Raw genomic sequence first — 19,717 nt, forward strand, 5'->3', positions numbered from 1 at the left:
GGTAGAGATAAAATAATGGATGGAAATACATTTTAAAATAATGGAAATAGGTAGGAAAAGAAAAATCTATATAAATTATTGGGGGAAAAAAAGGGGGATTGGAAAGGGGGTGGGGATGGAGGAGAGAGTTCATGATCTAAAATTGTTGAACTCCATATTCAGCCCGGAAGGCTGTAAAGTGCCTAGTCGGAAGATGAGGTGCTGTTCCTCCAGTTTGCGTTGAGCTTCACTGGAACAATGCAGCAGACTAAGGACGGACATGTGGGCATGAGAGCAGGGTGGAGTGTTGAAATGGCAAGTGACAAGGAGGTCTGGGTCATGTTTGCAGACAGACCGAAGGTGTTCTGCAAAGTGGTCACCCAGTCCTGCGTTTGGTCTCTCCAATGTAGAGGAATTGGGAGCAACGAATGCAGTAGACTAAATTGAGGGAAGTACAAGTGAAATGCTGCTTCACTTGAAATGAGTGTTTGGGCCCTTGGACGGTGAGGAGAGGGGAAGTAAAGGGGCAGATGTTGCACCTTCTGCGGTTGCATGGGAAGGTGCCGTGGGAGGGGGTTGAGGTGTAGGGGGTGATGGAGGAGTGGACCAGGGTGTCCCGGAGGGAATGATCCCTGTGGAATGCCGCCGGGAGGGTGAAGGGTAAGATGTGTTTGGTGGTGGCATCATGCTGGAATTGGCGGAAATGGTAGAGGATAATCCTTTGAATGTGGAGGCTGGTGGGGTGATAAGGGGGACCCTATCATGGTTCTGGGAGGGAGAGGAAGATTTGAGGGCGGATGCGCGGGAGATGGGCCGGACAAGGTTGAGGGCCCTGTCGACCACTGTGGGTGGAAAACCTCGGTTAAGGAAGAAGGAAGACATGTCAGAGGAACTGTTTTTGAAAGTGGCATCATCAGAACAGATGTGACGGAGGCGAAGGAACTGAGAGAATGGGATGGAGTCCTTACAGGAAGCGGGGTGTGAGGAGCTGTTTCCGTTATTTTAAAATATATTTCCATCCACTGTTTTATCTCTACCTTTTAGCCTATTTCGATCCCTTCCCTTCACCCCCGCCCCACCCCCACTTGGGCTATCTGTACCTTGCTTGTCCTGCATTCTACCCTTAATTAGCACATTCCTTAGATAATATCACCACTTCAGCACCTCTTTGTCCTTTTGTCTATGACATCTTTTGGCTATCTCCACCTATCACTGGCCCTCTTTCCAGCTCTCTTTCCCCCCCCCCCCCCCTGCTTAAGCCAGCTTACAATTCACCTCTTTTCTATTTTTACTTAGTTCTGTTGAAGAGTCATATGGACTCGAAACGTTAACTGTGTTCCTCTCCGCAGATGCTGCCAGACCTGCTGAGTTTTTCCAGGTATTTTTATTTTTGGATTTCCAGCATCCGCAGTTTTATGCTTTTAAGCTAATGCTCGTACTCTCTTTGTATCCTGCTGGCTTTTGTTTGTATCCAAGTATAAATTTTATAGTTTCCAATCACCCAGGTTTCCCTCTGTCTTCTGCACTTGTTCCCAATCCTCATTCTTCTCCCATTGCTACCAGATTTAAAAAAAAAACCCACCATATTCTCAGTCACTATCTGCAAATTTAACAGGGCTATATCGATTTGAGTCTTTGGGTATTTTATCCAAATAGTCCAAGCACTGAACACTAGTATCCCAGTCAACACCTCCCTAAATCTGGCATTATACCTCTCACTAGTACTTTGTCTTTTGTGTCATCCTTGGGCTAGCAGTAAATCTCCAAATACAAAAATCATAGGAGCATTAAAAAATAGATGCAGGAGTAGGCCATTCAGCCCATCAAGCCTGCTCTGCCATTCACTTAGATCATGGCTGATCTTCTACCTCTCCATCATTTTCCCGCACTATCCCCATATCCCTTGATGTCTTTTTAATTTTTAGAAATCTATCGATCGATCGAACTCTCAAATATATTCAATAACCCAACCTCCACAGCCCTCTGGGGTAGAGAATTCCAAAGATCCACCACCCTCCTGAATGAAGAAATTCCTCCTCATCTCAGTCCTAAGTGGCCTACTCCTTATTCTGACACTGTCCCCTGATTCTAGACACTCCAGGCAGGGCAACCATCCTTCCTGCATCTAGCTTGCTGAGCCCTGTAAGAATTTTATATGTTTCAGTCCGATCGCCTAAACTCATTAGAGGCCCAGTCTCCTCAATCTTTCCTCATAGGACAGTCCCACCATCCCAGGAAACAGGCTGGTTGTAGTCCTGTTAGGTTTGGATGGCAAACTCAAGACTGAGAAGTAGTTGTTTTGTGGTAGCATTGGAAAACCGAAGGGCAAGTTTGCAGATCGGGAGCGAAGATGGAAGGCAAGGGGAAAACTGGATGCATGGAAACTATAAAGCAAGAGCCTGAAGGGTAAACACAAGATGGCAGGATACACCCTTGGGGTCGAAACATTGTGTTTAGGCCTTTTTTCAAAGTATGACCCCGTAATTTAGGCTGGCATTTCAGCATGATACTGGGAAGTGCTGCAATGTCAGGTGCTGTTTTTTTGCAGAGACATTTAGCTCACAAATGGATGTAAAAGATCCTGCGGCAGTATTCAAATAACTTGGGAAGCTTGAAGTATTAATGCTTTGTGGGCATAAACAGGTGCAAATTGAAGCAAATGGTTAGTTTTTCTCTCTAATCCTTGTGCTGTAAATTAAATTTACAAGTTGGTAGCTCAATTAAATTCCTTGGTCTTTTTCCATAATTGTATCCACCAGCATCAACGTAGTTGGAAAATCTATCCTTGACTAGGTATTTGGTTGTGCATTTGACCCTAATGGGACTGTTATGTTACTTAATAGTCCATTTGTAAGCCTGAAATTGGTGTAAAATGTTAAATGTGATTTATGGGCTTATAGATAAATGTACAGTATAGCAATAATTGGTAGGCACTGAGTTGAACTTGCCATGGCATATTAAATTGCTTTAGTAACCTTGAGCTAAAAGGGAAATCTGCTATGCTATCTACATTCTCAAAAGGTCACTGTCGCCCCACCAGTACATTTCTGTTCCCACACTTATGATTCTTTGGCCTTTTTTGGGGAACTTTAGTTATTGCAAAGTTAAGGGGCTGTGTTCATTAAGCAATGGACTAGCATTGCTCAGTTGTTTTTGTTTGGAATCTTTAAACATCCAGCACAGTTAGACATTCATTCCATCAGCTTATGCTGCATTCAAAGTCTGGCCCAAGAAGAAAGATATGTTCTATGCCTGATACCTGAACTACATTTGAACTGATTTCAGCAGAAATAGTGAATGGCATGGCAACTGGCTTTAGTATGGTGTTCTATTGGGCTCTGGTTGCAACCCTCTCTTCCTGATTGCATGGATGCATGCATACATTACCACTTATTGGCTGTATACCCTGTTGGAGCTTCCAAATCTTTGCGTAGTGCAGTTTAATGAGTTGGATTTCATTAGTTCAGAGGTACAAATTATGGTAAACCCTTCATTCTGTTGGAAAGGGTAAGCCATGTGACTGAGAATTGGAAAGAATCATTTCTTTGAACAGAAGTTGTACATGAATAGCTTATGTACTTTGAGGGTGGGGGAGATTATTTTTTGCGATGCACTGGGGTGAATTCTACTAATTAAGTTGGTGTGGGATTAATCTAGAATCTAACTGCTAAATTTGACCAGGTTTTATGCTAGGAACTGTTTCTTGCATAAAAGCACATTGACCTGGTAAATTTGCACTTAATCCCGCTGCCAGGATTGCTTTCCGCACGTGCTGATGACGTCACTGTGCATGGGCGTGCTGATGGCAGAAGGATTGTGCATGAACAAATTTGAAAATCCAGTGATTTCTTTACTTGTGGAGAGAGGCTGCCACCCTCTCCTCCTCCTCCTCCTCCAAACCCCCCCCCCCTCGCCCCCGCCAAAACCGTCAGGCTATCTGCAAATTTAAGGCACAGTCCACCAAATGGTGCAATCGAGTTAACAATAGGCACCATGCATAGCCACCATGAAATCTGACTCGGGTGGGGAGTCCTCCTGTACCTCCCTATGTCTGATACTTTCTCCAGCCCCTGCATACCTCACCAACCTGCCTCAGACCCCACACCCTTCCCTAACTCTGCGACCTCCTCTAAACCCTGAAACCCTCAGTGATTTGCGTGTTACTACAATTGGCATTGTTCTTTGCTCCTAAATTGGTGCCTTTGTTTTCAGCTGTTAAATCTCTCATGCCTAGAACTAACCTCTGGATGATTACAAATTTGTATGTTTCACAATTCCGCTCCGAGTGCACGTTAAAGGACGCTGCTGCCTAATTGTGCAAATTTTCAGCAGTGCCTGGTCCTGGCCACTGCCTAGTATGTTTCAATGATATCACGCAGCACGCTAGAACTGCATATACATGGTGCATGCACGGTATTGACAGGAAATGCAGCTGTAAATTTAATACTGTGAAGATTGAGGAAGTAAAAGTTAACCCTGTTTAAATTTGTCAGTGCACTGTGGAATGAACAAAAATGAATTCACTTGAATGCTTCACTGAGAATTAACAATGTAAGTTGGATAGCATCACTTGAACCATTATGATAAGTGAGATGAATTAATGAATTGGAACTCCAATGTAAACCTAAACAATTATTCCCACTTTTTGTAAAGAAAGAAGCTGATTTTACTGAACTGAAATTCCCAAATAGAGAATAGTTCTTGGAGTTTAGTAGAGACCCTAGGTTGGAATTATGTGACCAGATTTACTGTCCCATCTCTTTCCCCCCCACTCCCTATCCCAAAAGTTTCCAAAGTCTAAGATTATCTTATGTCACTACACCTTCCCTCACTACTGTTCCACACAGGCTCTGCCTCAAGAGGTGACAATCTTGAGATCTACAGGGCTGCATGTCTTTGGTAGTAGAGGGCATTCCAGGAGATTTGGTGTTAGTAGTAGTTTGTTGTAGTAGTTGTAGTAGTTTGTTGTAGTAGTGGGATGCCTCTCCACAGTCAGTCGGCAATTTGTTTGGCTGTATCCCCACTGCAACATTAGCACCTTGCAATAGCAAACACCACAGGTGGCATTTGTGGGGATTACAGTTTAGAATTGGACATTATGCAGAAAGCTGCCCCTTGACACGAGCCTCTTTCTTTCTGGAAGAGAGAATGATGAGGGTCACTGTGTGTGCCTTCTCTGCTCTACTCTTGGTGTAACCTGCCTCCTTATGACTGGTACAAGAAAGCAGGTGCAGATGTATACTTTAGTTGGTATTTGGCAGCCAGTAATAACTCTGCAAGTTGTGTTGAGGATGGGATCCAACTTCTAGGCACGAGGAGAACATTCCCAGACTGAGCAGGCAATGTTAGAAAAGAACAGGAAAGATGTTCATTTATAATAGTGCCTTATCACAGAGGTTTCAGGGGCTTGTACAAAATATAATTCAAGTATTATATTTGCTGTTATAACCTCAGCTTTTCATTTTACCTTCTAGATTAAATATTTAGAAATGGCAAATAGTTAAGTGACAAAATGCTTGTTAAGGCAAATTTAGCCTTGCAAGATTGCTAAAACTGATTACATTCTAGCTTAGATTTACTGAACTTATTGATGAATGCAGATGTTTAGTGTCTCAGGGTGCCTAATAATGGCATTACGTATGATGTATTGTAAATGCAAAAACCAGGAATTTGCTCCTTTGGAAAGATAATCTGTTAATGTATTTTGACAATTGTGGTTTAAATTTTTTTCAAAACAACTTGCATGTGGTTATCTAGTAAGGTTAATGGACTGCTTGGATCTGAAATAAACCTTTAGGACTTTTTTTCATAGAAACTTCTTGTAGGACAGTGTCTGTGAAGACACAATATAACAAAGTTCCGTACTATTAAAATCTTTTCTGTTCTTTGGCAGAGTAAGTTGAGGAATTTGAGGTCTTTACCAAATAGTAACCAGAAAATCACTTGTCCAGACTTTGGCAATTGCTCATAGATGCTTTTGTTCATTTCACCCAGTCCCTTCAAAATGACCATTAACTGTGTTGCATTTTCCCTACAGATGGTAATGGAGTTCTCTGATAATATGCTGAACCTTGATGGTCACCAGATCAATGGTGCACAACTGAAACAATTTGTCCAGGTAAGCAGGAACTATGTACATCGGTGTAAGGTTTTAGTAGTATTTGTCTGTATTCACTCCTTGTGGAAAATCCTTAAAATTAAGCACCATTAGACTATAGAAAGATGTACTTGTACGAGCTGTCACAAGGAAAAGAGTTGAGTGGGAGTACTAAAGAGTTGGTATTGGTCCCTTATTTCTTGTCTGCCTGGATGCCGAAGCCAAATATAAGATAATTAAATGAGCCTAAAATAAAAGCGGCTGTTACTGAGGGTACAGGTAAAGATTTAAAGAAAAGAGAAATGGAGTGAATGCAATAATTGTAAAATATTGCCTGTGTGGAATGGATAACCTCGTTGTACAATATTTTTTAGAAGGCATCCTAGGAGTAATGTTCATTGCTTCCTGTCCTTTATTAGAACAAAGTAGTCAAAGCACACAGAATATTGGCAGACAAAGATAGCACATTGAACATAAGCCTGTAGCTACCTATTTGAAACATTTGGAATGCACTACTTTTGAAGTATTGTATGTAATTTTGGTTACCATGTTTATAAAGGGATTATATACAACACAGAACAAGTATAATTTATTAGGAATGTTTGAGAATCTGAAGTTCTAAATTCTGAAGCAAAGAGTTAAAGGCTGGGGGTCAGGAAGTTCTTAAGGTGTATGGAGGACTAAATAGCATTGATAAAATAGCTACTTAAAGGTCAATAGGATCGAGAGATGTAAATTTAGAACTTTTGGGAGTACATTTAAACCTAGAAGTAACTTTTTAAGTAGAAGGGTAATTGATATTAATCTACCAAGCAAGTAGACTAAACAGTGTTTAGGATGTGGTTGGATGCTAGCCATTTAGATGTATTAGAGATTGCAAATTTCTAGTTTGCCTTGCATATTCTTCCAGCTTCAGTGGCACTGATCACTCATAAGATGACTTTGTCTTGTGTTTAGGAATTCACTCATACTGTCCAAATTTTAGCTATTTGGTCACATGAGCCACCTTAGTCTAACATAATGTGACCCCTCTTATCAGAACTGGACAGTGTCCAGTGCATGTCCATTGATGTGGATTCTCAATCATCTGGCAGGTGGACTTCTCATTAGTGACATGAGGCAGAATCTGAACAATGAAGCTGTTTTACTTTGCAGTGAACATACAGACTAACAATGTAAAACAATTTTCGCACCAACTTGATTTTGATCCTTTGCCATAAACAATTATGCCACCTTGTCATGGTGAGCGGGCTGATTATAATTTTGGTCTTGGCACATGAATCAGACCAAGAAATACACTGAGCCTGCTTAGTTTTATTAAGGCCTTGTACCTCTTGGATCTCACCAGCTGACCTCAATTGCATGATCTTGTTTTCTTGCTCTTTGCACCCACAGGAAGTAGTGGACCCTATTTCTGGTCAAAGAGTTGGTCAATATGAGCACTGGTTAACTTGCCACTGCCAATGGTGGATTAGAATCATAGAATGGTTACAACACAGAAGGAAATCATTAAACCTGTCATGTCTCTGCTAGCTCACTGTAAAAGCAACTAATCTAGTCCCCACTCCTTTGCCTTCTCCCCTGCAGCCCTGCAGGCTCTTTTCTCGTAACTATACCATTCTCTTTTGAAAGCCTTGATTTGAATCTGCCTCCACCAAATTCTCAGGTAATGCAATCCACACCTTAACCACTCGCTGCATAAAGTTTTTCCTCATGTTGCCTTTGCTTCTTTTACCATTCACCTTAAATTGATATCCTCTAATTGTTGACCCTTCGCCAATGGGGTCAGTTTTTCCCTTTTCTACTCTATCCAGACCCATCATGATTTTGAACACCTCTGTCAAATCTCCTCTTAATATTTTCTCTTCCAAGGAGCACAGCTCCAGCTTCTGTGATCTAACCATGTAACTGAAGTCCCTCAACCCATTTTCATGGATCATCTTTGCACACTCTAATGCCTTCAAATCCTTCCTGAACTTGGTACTCAGAATTGGATATAATACTCCAGTGTTTATACAGGTTCTTCATAACTTCCTTGCTGCATTATTCTATGCCATTATTTATAAAGCCCCAAAGTCCTGAATGTTTTATTAACAGTTTTCGCAACCTCCCTGCCACCTTCAATGATTGTGTGCACACACCCCACTAGGTTCCCCCTTGCTCTGAAGGAAGGTCATACAGACTTGAAATGTTAACTCTGTTCCTCTCTCCACAGATGCTGTCAGACCTAAGTTTTTCCAGCATTTTGTTTTTGTCCCACTAGGTGTCCCTGTTCCTGCACCCTCTTTAGAATTGTACCATTTTTATAATGCCTCTCCTCATGATTGCTACCAAAATTAATAGCTTCACACTTCGCTGCATTAAATTACATCTGCCACATGTCTGCCCATTCTACCAGCCTATTTATGTGCTCACAGTTCACAACATTTCCAAGATCTGTCACTTGCAAATTTTGAAATTGAGGTCTGGGTTACCAAAATAGATTAAGAAAAACAGTAGTCCTACCGCTGACTCCTGAGGAATCCCACTACGTACCTTCCTCCAGTTCAAGAAACAACTGTGTACTATTAGTCTATTTTCTGTCACTCGGCCAATTTCATATCCATGCTTCTACTGTCCCTTTTATTCCATAACTTTGTTGACAATCGAAACATTAAAAATAGGAGCAAAGGTAGGTCATTTGGCCCTTTGAGCCCGCTCCACCGTTCAGTTTTATCATTGCTGATCCTCTGTCTCAGTGCCTACTCTGGTGCTCTCAATATCCCTTGATGCCTTTTAGAGTCCGGAAATCTGTCTGTTTCCTCCTTAAATATATTCAGTGATTCAACCTCCACAGCCTTCTGTTGTAAAGAATGCCATAGGTTCACCACCCTCTGACTGAAGAAGTTTCTCCTCATCTCAGTCCTAAATGGCCTACCCTGTATCTTGAGACTGTGACCCCTTGTTCTAGACCTCCCAGCTAGGGGAAATATCACCCCTGCATCCAGTCTGTCCATCATTGTCAGAATGTTTTATGTTTCAACGAGATCTCCTCTCATTCTTCTAAACTCCAGTGAATACAGGCGTAGTCAGCCCAACCTCTCCTCATATGATAATCCTGCCACCCTCTTATGTAGCATTTTATCCCATGTATTTTGAGAGTCCACATAACACCACATCAACAGCATTACTCTCATTAACCCTTTTTGCTACTACATCTAAAAACTCAATCAAATTAGGTAAACTCTATTTGCCCTTCAATCCATGCTGGCTTGCCGTAACCCACAACTGCCAAGAGGCTGTTAATTTGTCCCAAATTATTGTATTTTTAAAGCATTCCCACCACCAAAGTTAAACTGACTAGCCTGTAGCTGCTGGGCTTATCTTGACACTTTTTTTGAACAAAGGTGTAATATTTGGAACTCTCCAGCTCTCTGGCACCACCCCTGTACCTAAGGAGATTGGAAGATTATGACCAGTGCCTCTGCAATTTCCACCCTTACTTCCCTCTGTATCCTTGGATATGTTTCATCCAGTCCTTGTCACTTATCAGCTTTAAGTACAGCCAATCTTTCTAATATGCTCTTTCTCACCTTTTTAGCCTATCAACTGTCTCATCATCTCTACTTTCATTGGCTTTTGCAGCATCATCTTTGGTTAAAAACGTGCAAAGTACTCCATCACCATGCATAAATTCTTTTTTGATCCTGAATTGGCCCCATTGTTTACTATTTGTATGCCTATAAGTCTTTTGGTTTTCCTTTGCTAGCTGCCAGCCTCTTCTCATACTCTTTGCTTCTTTCTTTTTTTCACTTCTGAGCTTTAAATATTTAGTCTGGTTCTTAATTGTGTCCTGATATGTCATATGCATACTTTTTCTGCTTCTCTATCTCTCCCTCCCCATCCCAGGCAGTCTGGACTTGTTTATCCTAACTTCCTGCCTTGTGGGAATGTACCTCGACTGCACCCAAGCTATCTCCTTAAAAGCAGCCCATTTTGTCTGTTGATCTGTTTCCAGTTTACCTGGGCCAGATCTGTGTTCTCACCATTTCAATTAGCTCTCCCTTTACTCTTGATTGCTCCTTGCCCCTTTTCATAGCCAGTCTAAACCTTATGATACTCGATCACTTGTCCCTTAAATATTCCCCTACTGACTCTACTTGACTCACCTCATCCCCCAGAACCAGATACAGAAGTGCCTCCTTCCTTGTTGACTGGAAACATACTGATGTAGAAAATTCTCCTGAAACTCTTTCCTGCCCATACGCTATTACTATCCCATTCTATATTAGGATAACGTTCCCCATTATTGCTACACTAATTCTTGCAAGTGTTTGTGTAATTTCCTTGTAAATTGTTCCTCCATATCCTTCTCAATAGTTGGTGACCTATAAATGCACCTAGTAGTGTAATGGTACTTCTGTTTCTTAGTCCTGATCAAATAGGCTCCAGCCTTCATCCCTTTGACCTCCTCCTTAGCTCTGTAATGTTTTCACTGCTTCCTTTCATTCCTTCCCTCTTTATCTATCTTGAACAACTAATATCCTGTAATATTTAGTATCCAGGCCTACCCTTTTTAAACCAAGTCTCTGTTATCGCCACGACATGTTCATACCTGGCTATCTGCACCTGCAGCTCACCAGCCTAATTAACTGCACTCCACACATTCATATGTGCACAGTAAACCAAATTTAGACCAATTACATTCCCCTTGCTCTAACCCCATCTAGTAACTTGCTATTTCTTTAGTGCTGTCTATCTCTCCCAATTCTGTGTACCTTGGTTTTCCTCTTTTTAATATTGCCTCCTTGTTCCCACACCCCTGACAAGTTATTGACATTAGCAAATTGCCCTGCAAGGACCTTGGAACCCGTTCTGTTCAATTACAACTCTTCAGGCCTGTGTAGGTCTAATCTCCCAAAATCCACGGAATCTAGAGCCCTCCTTCCTGCATCATCTCTCCAACCACACGTTCATTATACTTCTATGCTCACTAGTGGGTGGTATCGGGAGTAATCCAGAGATCGTTGCCTTTTCAGGCCGCCTTGCTTTATTTCCTTGCTCCCTAAACTTGGCCTACAGGACTTTTCCCCTCTATTTTTGCCTATGTTGTTAGTACCGATATGGATCATTATCACTGGATGTTCGTTCTCCACCCTCTGAGTACTCTGTTTAGTGATATCTTTGAACCTGGAACCAGGAGGGCAACAAGCTACCTTCGATTCAAGCCTCTGGCCACCGAAACGCCTGTCTGTTTCACTGACTTATCACTGTTGATTCCCAATCTTCCTCCTGCCCCCTATACATCTGTGTCAGCCATAGTCCTGTGGACTTGGCACCGGCTGCCCTCCCCACCCCATTGAAACCATCGTTCTAACCACTGTTCAGAAATGATTACTGGTTGGAGAACGACGTACTCTAGATACTCCTGCACCACTCGCATGGCCTTCCTTGACTGCTTGGTGGTTACCATTCCCCCTGTGCCTCCATAACCTTAAGCTGTGGGGTGACCATATCTAAATGTTCTAACCACAAAACACTCGTGGATGTACTGCAATGACATCTGCTGTTCAAGTTCCCTGGAGCTCGAGCTGCTGCAACTAACAACACTTGGTGCTCTTGTGGATGTTCAGGACATAACTGTCCTGGAGTTCCCATGTGGAACATTAATGTGCACTCCATGTGATGGAACTACCCTGTTATGTCTCTTATTTATTAGACTATTAAACTTCTTAATAAAATAAAGCTGTTCACCAATCTACTGTGTACTTCTACTGTGCTGACATTTATAGAGAGGGTACCAGAAATGTTTTCCTTAGATTGGAAAATTCAGATTTCTTTAGTGTTACCATCCATTGTCATTTAATTTTAACTTTATCCCCTAGATCTGATTTGGTTAATTGAGCACTGGTTTTAATATGATAAATTATCAGATTAGCTTTAGTTAGCTTTGGTACTAATTAATCAATCAAGGCTTGCTTTATAGTTGAGACATTTACAATAAAAAGCTTACCAATATATTCACACATGTGACTCCTTGCTCTAGAGTGGATTCACACTCTACTCCCATTCCGCCTGCTTTGTTTCTCCGCTCCGATCCTTACCAAACTGCCATGATGTGAATGCAGGAGTAAGCACCATCTCATGTGAATGCCTTTCTTGAACCCTGAAGTGTGACAATGAATTACCTATTGTCCCAGGTTGTTGAAGAAGAATAATAGTTCCAATAGCCACAAAATTGCTTGAGTATTGGGAGCAGGGTTTGTAAATAACTCTTAAATTCTGAGCCTTTTTATATCAAAAACCTGTTGTAGCTTAAAACAAAAATCCCTCTAGCCAAATACTCATGATCGCTATGAATTACTGTGCATTTAATAAATGGAAGGAACTAAATTTAACTTTTCCAAAAATATCCCTTTGTAGTTTGATTACTTACAGTCTCTGAGAATCAGGAAAAACTCCACTGGTTGGAGTCATACCTAGCACAAAGGAAGATGGTTGTGGTTGTTGGGAGGCTAATTCATCATAGCTATTGCTATGAGTTCCTCGGGGCTGTGTCCTAGGCCCAACCATCTTCAGCTGCTTCATCAAGGACCACCCCTCTATCGTAAGGCTAGAGTTGGGGGCTGTTCGCTGATGATTGAAGTGTCCAGAACCATTCGCAGCTCCTTAGATAGTGAGGCAGTCTATGCTTGCATGCAAGACCTGGACAAAATTCAGGCTTGGGTTGATAAGTGGCAAGTAACATGCCACACAAGTGCCAGACAATGACCATCTCCCCTGATATTCAATGGCATTACTATCACTGAATCCCCCTACTATCAACATCTTGGAGGCTATCATTGACCAGAATTTTAACTGGACTAGTCACATAAAAACTGTGGCTACAAGAACAGGTCAGAGACTGGGAATTCTGTGGGGAGCGAGTAACCTGTCTCCTGACTCCCTAAAGCTTGTCCCTTATCTATAAGGCACAAGTCAAGAGTGTGTTTGGAATACACCATACTAGATAAGTGCAGCTCCAACCACACTAAGCTCTGCACCACCCAGTACAAAGCCAGTCCGCTTAATCGGCACCCCATCCACAGCCTTAAACATTCACTCCTTCCACCGCCAATGTGCAGTGATAGCAGTGTGTACCATCTACAAGATGCACTGCAGCAACTTACCAAGGCTCCTTTGACAGCACCTTCCAAACTTATGACCTCTATCAGCTTCAAGAGCAGCAGATGTATAGAAACAACATCACCTTCAAGTCTCCCTCCAAGCCACTCACCATCCTGACTGGGTAATATATTGCTGTTCCTTCACTGTCCGGATCAAAAACCCGGAACCCCATCCTTGAAAGCACTGTGGGTGTATTGATGTCATATGGACTGCAGCTGTTGAAGACAGCTCATCGCCTCAAGGGCAATTAGGGTTGGGCAACAAATGCTGGCCTTGCCAATGATTCTCATCCCATGAAAGAATAAAAAATGCTTAAAGCTGGGTAATCTATTGTTTACCAATTCTTACATCAAACGTGGACCACTTCTATGAAGTCATTCCAAATTCTAATGTTTCATTTTTCAGATTACTAGTTTTTGATTCTAGTTGAGAGCTAGAACAGGGGCCTAGAATCTGTAGTGCATATTAAAATTAAATTTGGTAGATGAAAATTCAAACATCTAATTCAAAGGAAATTGCATTTTGATAAGTGTAGCTGCTTTATTTGAAGCATCCTTAATGGGTTGCGCTAATTGCTATACTTCAAAGTAAGTAACCAAGTTCAGCTGTAATTTTTTTTCAACAAGGGTTTGCCTTTTATCAAGATCTGCTGTATATCTAACATTTTAGATATGTTTACGTATAACAATTAAGGTTAAAACTATTTTGTTTCAGCAACATGGCATGCTCAAGCAGCAAGACCTTAACATTGCTATGATGGTAACATCCCGTGAAGTCTTCAGTGCACTTTCTCAGCTTGTTCCATGTGTTGGATGTCGGCGTAGTGTAGAGCGTCTTTTCTCCCAGCTAGTAGAATCTGGCAATCCGGCCTTGGAGCCGCTTTCCGTGGGGCCCACAGGAGTTCTTTCAGTAACTCGTGCCTGCATGACGGATGCAAAAAAACTGTTCACGTTATTTTATGTGCACGGGTAAGTGAATTCTTTTTAGATTGGATTTTTGTAGCCCATTTTACTACTAAAACCATTGTAAACTATTTATAATGTGACCATTTCCTGACGATATAATCCTTTGTTTAAATCTACTCTGAAATGTGTTGGATAAAGTTGCTCCTGAGCTGACATGTATATAATTTAACTCTGAAATAAACTAGGCTTTGCATACTGCCTGGATATGCTCTCTCTCTATGCTGCTCAATTTGGAAAGGGCTGCCTGGGTATTTTCTTGACTATTGATCAAATTTCAACTACCTATTAATAGTCAGCAGACTGGCATGCATGTTAAACAGACTTGATTGAAAAGGGGACTGGAGAAACTTTTCAGGAGGGATTAAGCATTCTGGGTCTTGAGTGTAAGAAATGGTGAGGTAAATTGTACTGTTCATTTTGGTTTGAGGCATAATTTTAAAATATATTAAACTGAAACATGCTGATTTACCACTCCAATATTGTAGCATTGTTAATTTCAGGAACATTAAATGATGTGTATATCTAACTTGGAGATGAGCTGGAGTTTTGGTTTGATTAAGCCTAGTGGCAGTGAATTTGGAGCTGTGGGGTAGTAATTTTAAAATCATTGGTTAGCTGTGAAGCAGAGGCGGCTAGACCAGTCGGATAATTTCAGCATTAAATTCCGAATTGTTGAATATAGTACTGTATTGAAATTAAACTTATAGCAAAAAAAAATTAGCTGAAATGAGAAACTTCTGAAGTTGACAAATTTACCTGAGAACATTTTAAAGGTTGTAGACTATATTGGTCCATTTTAGATTTTCAAAATGATTTAATGTGCTGTTTCATTTGACTTGGCTGAAACTTTAGCTATTCAAAAGCATATGTACAATTTTATAATTCTCCCAAAATGTTAGCCATACCCTTTTTTCCAGAGGTCTACCTATGTTTTGAAGGCAAGGGACATGATTTCCCTTTTCCTGACCTTTGTTCCCTACTTTTTTGCCATGCATTTGAGGGTTAGGATGCTTTTTAAATGTTTCTTGCCTGCCTTTTTAATTTTTTACTACACATAGTGGAGCCTGTCCTTGGTCTTATCTATATATGCAGTTGAATTTGATCAAATGAAAGATGATTGCAGAAGGACAAGCGCACAGATCAAATGATTTTAGGTCTCTTTTTCTTCTATCCGGTGAGACCCAGCCAAGGTAACAGTTGAGAGACTTGAAGCAGAACGTTTTATATAAGATATGTAATCCTACATCAAAAAGTCATAGGCTACCTGTGTACAGCACCACAGAAGTTTGTTTAGTATTGTAGGATGTTTTTGCCAATGAATGTTCTTTACAGTAAGTTCTGAATAATTTCTCCTTAGGTCCAAACTAAATGAGACTATTGATGCAATTCCTAAAAGTAAAAAGAACAAAAGATGTCAATTACATTCGTTAGATACGCACAAGCCAAAACCATTAGGGTAAGTGATATCTGCAGTTCTTCTGTACTAGATTATAATGGAAATTTTTAAAAGCTGCACTTCTATGGCAGTGTAAAACCTTTTGGTTATAAATTCAATCTAACCTATATATCCAATTTCGGCTATAGACGACCAGGATTTTAATCACTCTTGAATGCAGTGGTTCGTAAATCAGGAAAAATTGACCTTTCTTGATTAGTTATTGGTGTTTGCTGCTTTTAATTGAAGGTTATTCTTTAAGTCACTTTGGTTATCATGGGACATTTCAGATATACTTGAAAATAAGAGTTGAGTGAAATATACTTTGCTTTATTTGCTAATGTCTAATAGTTTTTATGAAATTTTCAGGACTCTACGGTAAATTAATTTTGCACAATGACCAATGGATCAAAGGAATATTTGCTACCTATGCTGATACCACTGAAGGAAACTTGGGGCAGGGGGAGGTGAAACATTTTTCAGTTGTAGTGGTACCTGTTTGGTTCAAGGCCTAAACTGAACTAGTGGAAAAATGTGTATTCTTTTAGGGTTATTGGATTTAACTTGATTTTGCATTATAAGAATAGTTTAAAAGAGTTACCTAAAGGTATTGTATAGTTAACTTTTACCTTTATGGTTGTTATTTTTAAAACCTGATTTTCAGTATGACAATGAAATCTGTACTACAGTACTTCAAGCCCAGCAGCATTAGTGAAGTATGAATATTTTCATAAGTAAGTGTAATATGCTTGATTGGCATTTACTTTTATTCACCAATTTCATCTACTTAACAATTACCTCTGCTGTGCTTCTATGCTGAGGGAAGCCGCTTATCCACCTGTAATATTGGTGGCATGCTTTGAGTTGTCATACATTGTTCCTTCCAATGTCTGTCACAGGGTTGAGGAAACAGACTTGGGGCAATAGCTACATGTCTGTATATCCAGGGTTTGATGCTTACCATAATTGGGTAAAGAGAGACAAGCAGCTGTTGCTGAACAGCTGAATCTAATGGAACCATTGTTTAGCAGACTATATCATGGTCAGAATGATGGTGGTAATATACTGTTACAGTGACTTGGGATTGCTTAAGAATTCCTTTATCCACTTAGTGGATGCCCAAACCCACAGTTATTTGGCCAACTGTTGACACTGGTAGATTTGGGGCGAGGAGATATAGAGGGGGCAAGACAGTCTCCAGGCTGAGTTAGCTTTTTGACCTGCTTGCTGATAAAAGTTCAAAACTGGGTCTGCTACCTGTGGCAGACTTGGTAATCTAATACCTGAGGCAAATGGCTCCATAATACTTGGGGGGGGGGGGGGGGAGCAATGTTGATTGGCGCATGAATGGGACTTGGAAGACTCATGCTGCAACTGAAAGCTGGGATCCGTTTCCACTTAGTTCCAGATAAACCTTCAAGTCACTTTCCTGATGCACTGGTTTTTTAACTTCTGCAAGGAAATCTCTGCCAGTAGTTGATGTGTTCCAGAAGTAGTTTCTGATATCTTCCTAAGGGTAAACCACTGCTTAAAGGAAAATAGTGGTAAAATTATGGAAATTAGTTTATTTGGACTCTCAGATATAACCTAATAAATTGACATACAGAAGGGTTTAGAAATTTTGAGATGGACAGAAGCCTGACCGTTGAATCCCAGTTTGAAAGCCTTGTGTCCTAACAGGGTAGTCCTGGACAAGTAGCGAGTGTTTAATAGTACATTGTGCTGTTGAGCAGGATGGCCTCCACTGGTTGAACATTCACAGTGCATACTGGAGGGTGTCTAAGACTTAAGTTATCACCAACATTGACTGGAGCTCTCTAGATATGGGTAAGTGTGTGCCTTCTGGGAGAGAAGGAAGCATGCAATTCATGTGAAGGTCAGTCAGCCATTCATCTGTGCTGCTGGTTTTAAGATATGAAGTTGTTTCTATTCTACTGGCCTTTCCTATTTTTCAAATAGATTCGGAATTCCTTTTAAACTGGATTTTGCTGTCACTGTGCTCTTTTTGATAGGATATGCCATGTCCTAACAAGCCACCTTGAGTTATATGTTTAAAAAAAATTCTTCCCCTGACCTTTTTGCACCTTTCAAAAATATGTTAAATTTGTTGGTGGAAGTAATGTTGTTTTCCCAATTTATCATATTATTAAAGAATTTTGAACAATTTAATGAGATTTCTTTACTTTTGACAATGACTGGAGCCTCAGTCTGTTGCCCCTCGTGATGAAAACATCATGAGTCAGTTCTGCACCTTCTTGATGGATTTTACCAGCTTTTCCTTCTGATTAAATTTGTATATCTGAACCCTGAAGTTTGTCTGCACCTCTCCTTCAGTATGTCTTTTTTTATCCTCCCAAAATATTTCACCTTCTATTTCTATGCATGTTACGTGGGATAAAATTGTGCATTTTTCCTGCTTAGTGTTCCATAGCAGATTCATGTAGCTGTACAATAATCTTGGAGTACAATTAGTGTTAGTAACAGCACCACCAAGTGGTAAAGTTTGATCATTGAGCTAATATACTTTTTTGTGCTGAGTGGATTGAACTACGAATTCCAGAAAATTAGGCTTTATGCACTTTATAGTTTCTCTATTCTGTTATGGAACCACCTATTGTTGAGTAGCATAAATTGGCATTTGAGTGCTTTTGACTCTGTTTATTAAGGACATTTTCAAGCCTCAATATTGCTATTTTTGTGCATGCATCAAAAATCCCAAAGTTGGCTTTTAACAAATCTTATACTTAAGGCCTGCACTGCCTGCAATGAGGGGGTGCCTGATTGGCCTGTCTTCAGGTCATGTGCTGATGCAGCTTCAGCTAGTTATGTACCCAGAGATTCAGTTGTCTTCCTTCCTTCCTTGATATGCCTCTTAAAAATGCATGCTCAAGACTGACAACTTAAAGTAGGGAAATGAAGCTGCATTCCAACATCTGTGATGTCATGGCTTTATAATGGGCTGGTTTTCCAAAGCACCCCATTTAACAATGTGTTAAGTTATTTGAATTCTGAAATTTGTTTCAGAATGCAGTAAAAGTTGTAGGATTTGGTATCTTTAATACACTTGATGTACATCTTTATAGGTGAAGGGTAGAAAGATATATGCATAAATGATCCTGAGCCTGTTAACTCTTCTGCAAATTACAGTGAAGGGAACAGTGGCAGTGGAAACGCAGAGAGAGCACTAGGGTCAGATAAGAAAAGTAATGGAGACAGCAAGAAGGAAGTCAGATGTAGCATCCTTTTTCACTTTGGACCTTTTCAGCCACCACACAGGTAACAGGGAGATAAATGTAGAGGTAGTTTATTTGAGGTGCATAGTACTCTTATAAACATTAACATGTCATGTTCATACTTGGCTTTTAACCAAATTTATCCTTGCCATCAAACACAATTCCTTTTGCAAAGTACATTGTTAATAACAATTATTACTGAATGTTGATTTACTATCTTATTGGCATGATGCTTACTAAATTAATTTAATGACTATTTTCAAAATAAGCATGCAGAGGCTTGCTTTTAGAAATTGACCAGTAGCAAACATTAAATTATTGGTTTGTGATAGCTAGTGGATATGACAGCATGACATAACTCCGATGCATGTTTCTCTTGTAACTTGTTATATCTCATGGCAGAAGCACAGGTTAAAGGTGGGGCTGGATTAAGAGAGTTAGAAATGATTGTCTAACCGTACTTCTAGTAAAATATTTATCTAGTAAAGCTTCCTTAACCATGTATTGTTCAGAACAGGTTAAATTGCACTGCATTTGAAAGCATGCTTTACACATCCAAGAGACATGAATAATTATCATTTTGGGGGGCATGGTTATCTATTAATTCTATTTGTATTTGTGAAACTGGAATTTACATTCCCGTCATATGGTATTTTTTTTCTATTGGTTTGTTCTTCCCTAATTCTCCCCCCCCCCCCCCCCCAAATAAAAGATACATTGTTTATTTTGAGGCTTTAGTTCAATGTATGCTGGTAGCCCTCTGATCCCTTGCATAAGTGGCTATTCTTGATGATGAATGTTGGCAGGCTATTTAAGCAAGGGATGCATGAGTTTAACTTGACGTTCTTTCTCTATTGCAGAT

General features: G+C 40.4%; 1 protein-coding gene across 2 annotated transcripts in view; it reads left to right on the forward strand.

Moving 5' to 3' along the window:
- ggnbp2 (gametogenetin binding protein 2) overlaps nucleotides 1–19,717 on the forward strand; it is a 59,528-nt gene that overhangs the window by 21,252 nt on the left and 18,559 nt on the right. For both annotated transcript variants that reach the window (XM_078548627.1, XM_078548626.1), the window contains exons 2-4: nucleotides 6,017–6,097; nucleotides 13,937–14,190; nucleotides 15,545–15,643. In XM_078548627.1, coding sequence (XP_078404753.1) covers nucleotides 6,017–6,097; nucleotides 13,937–14,190; nucleotides 15,545–15,643 — 434 coding nt within the window. The remainder of the gene's footprint in view (nucleotides 1–6,016; nucleotides 6,098–13,936; nucleotides 14,191–15,544; nucleotides 15,644–19,717) is intronic.

This window comes from Cetorhinus maximus, chromosome 9 (genome assembly GCF_964194155.1).
Source record: "Cetorhinus maximus chromosome 9, sCetMax3.hap1.1, whole genome shotgun sequence".
Taxonomy (NCBI): domain Eukaryota; kingdom Metazoa; phylum Chordata; class Chondrichthyes; order Lamniformes; family Cetorhinidae; genus Cetorhinus; species Cetorhinus maximus.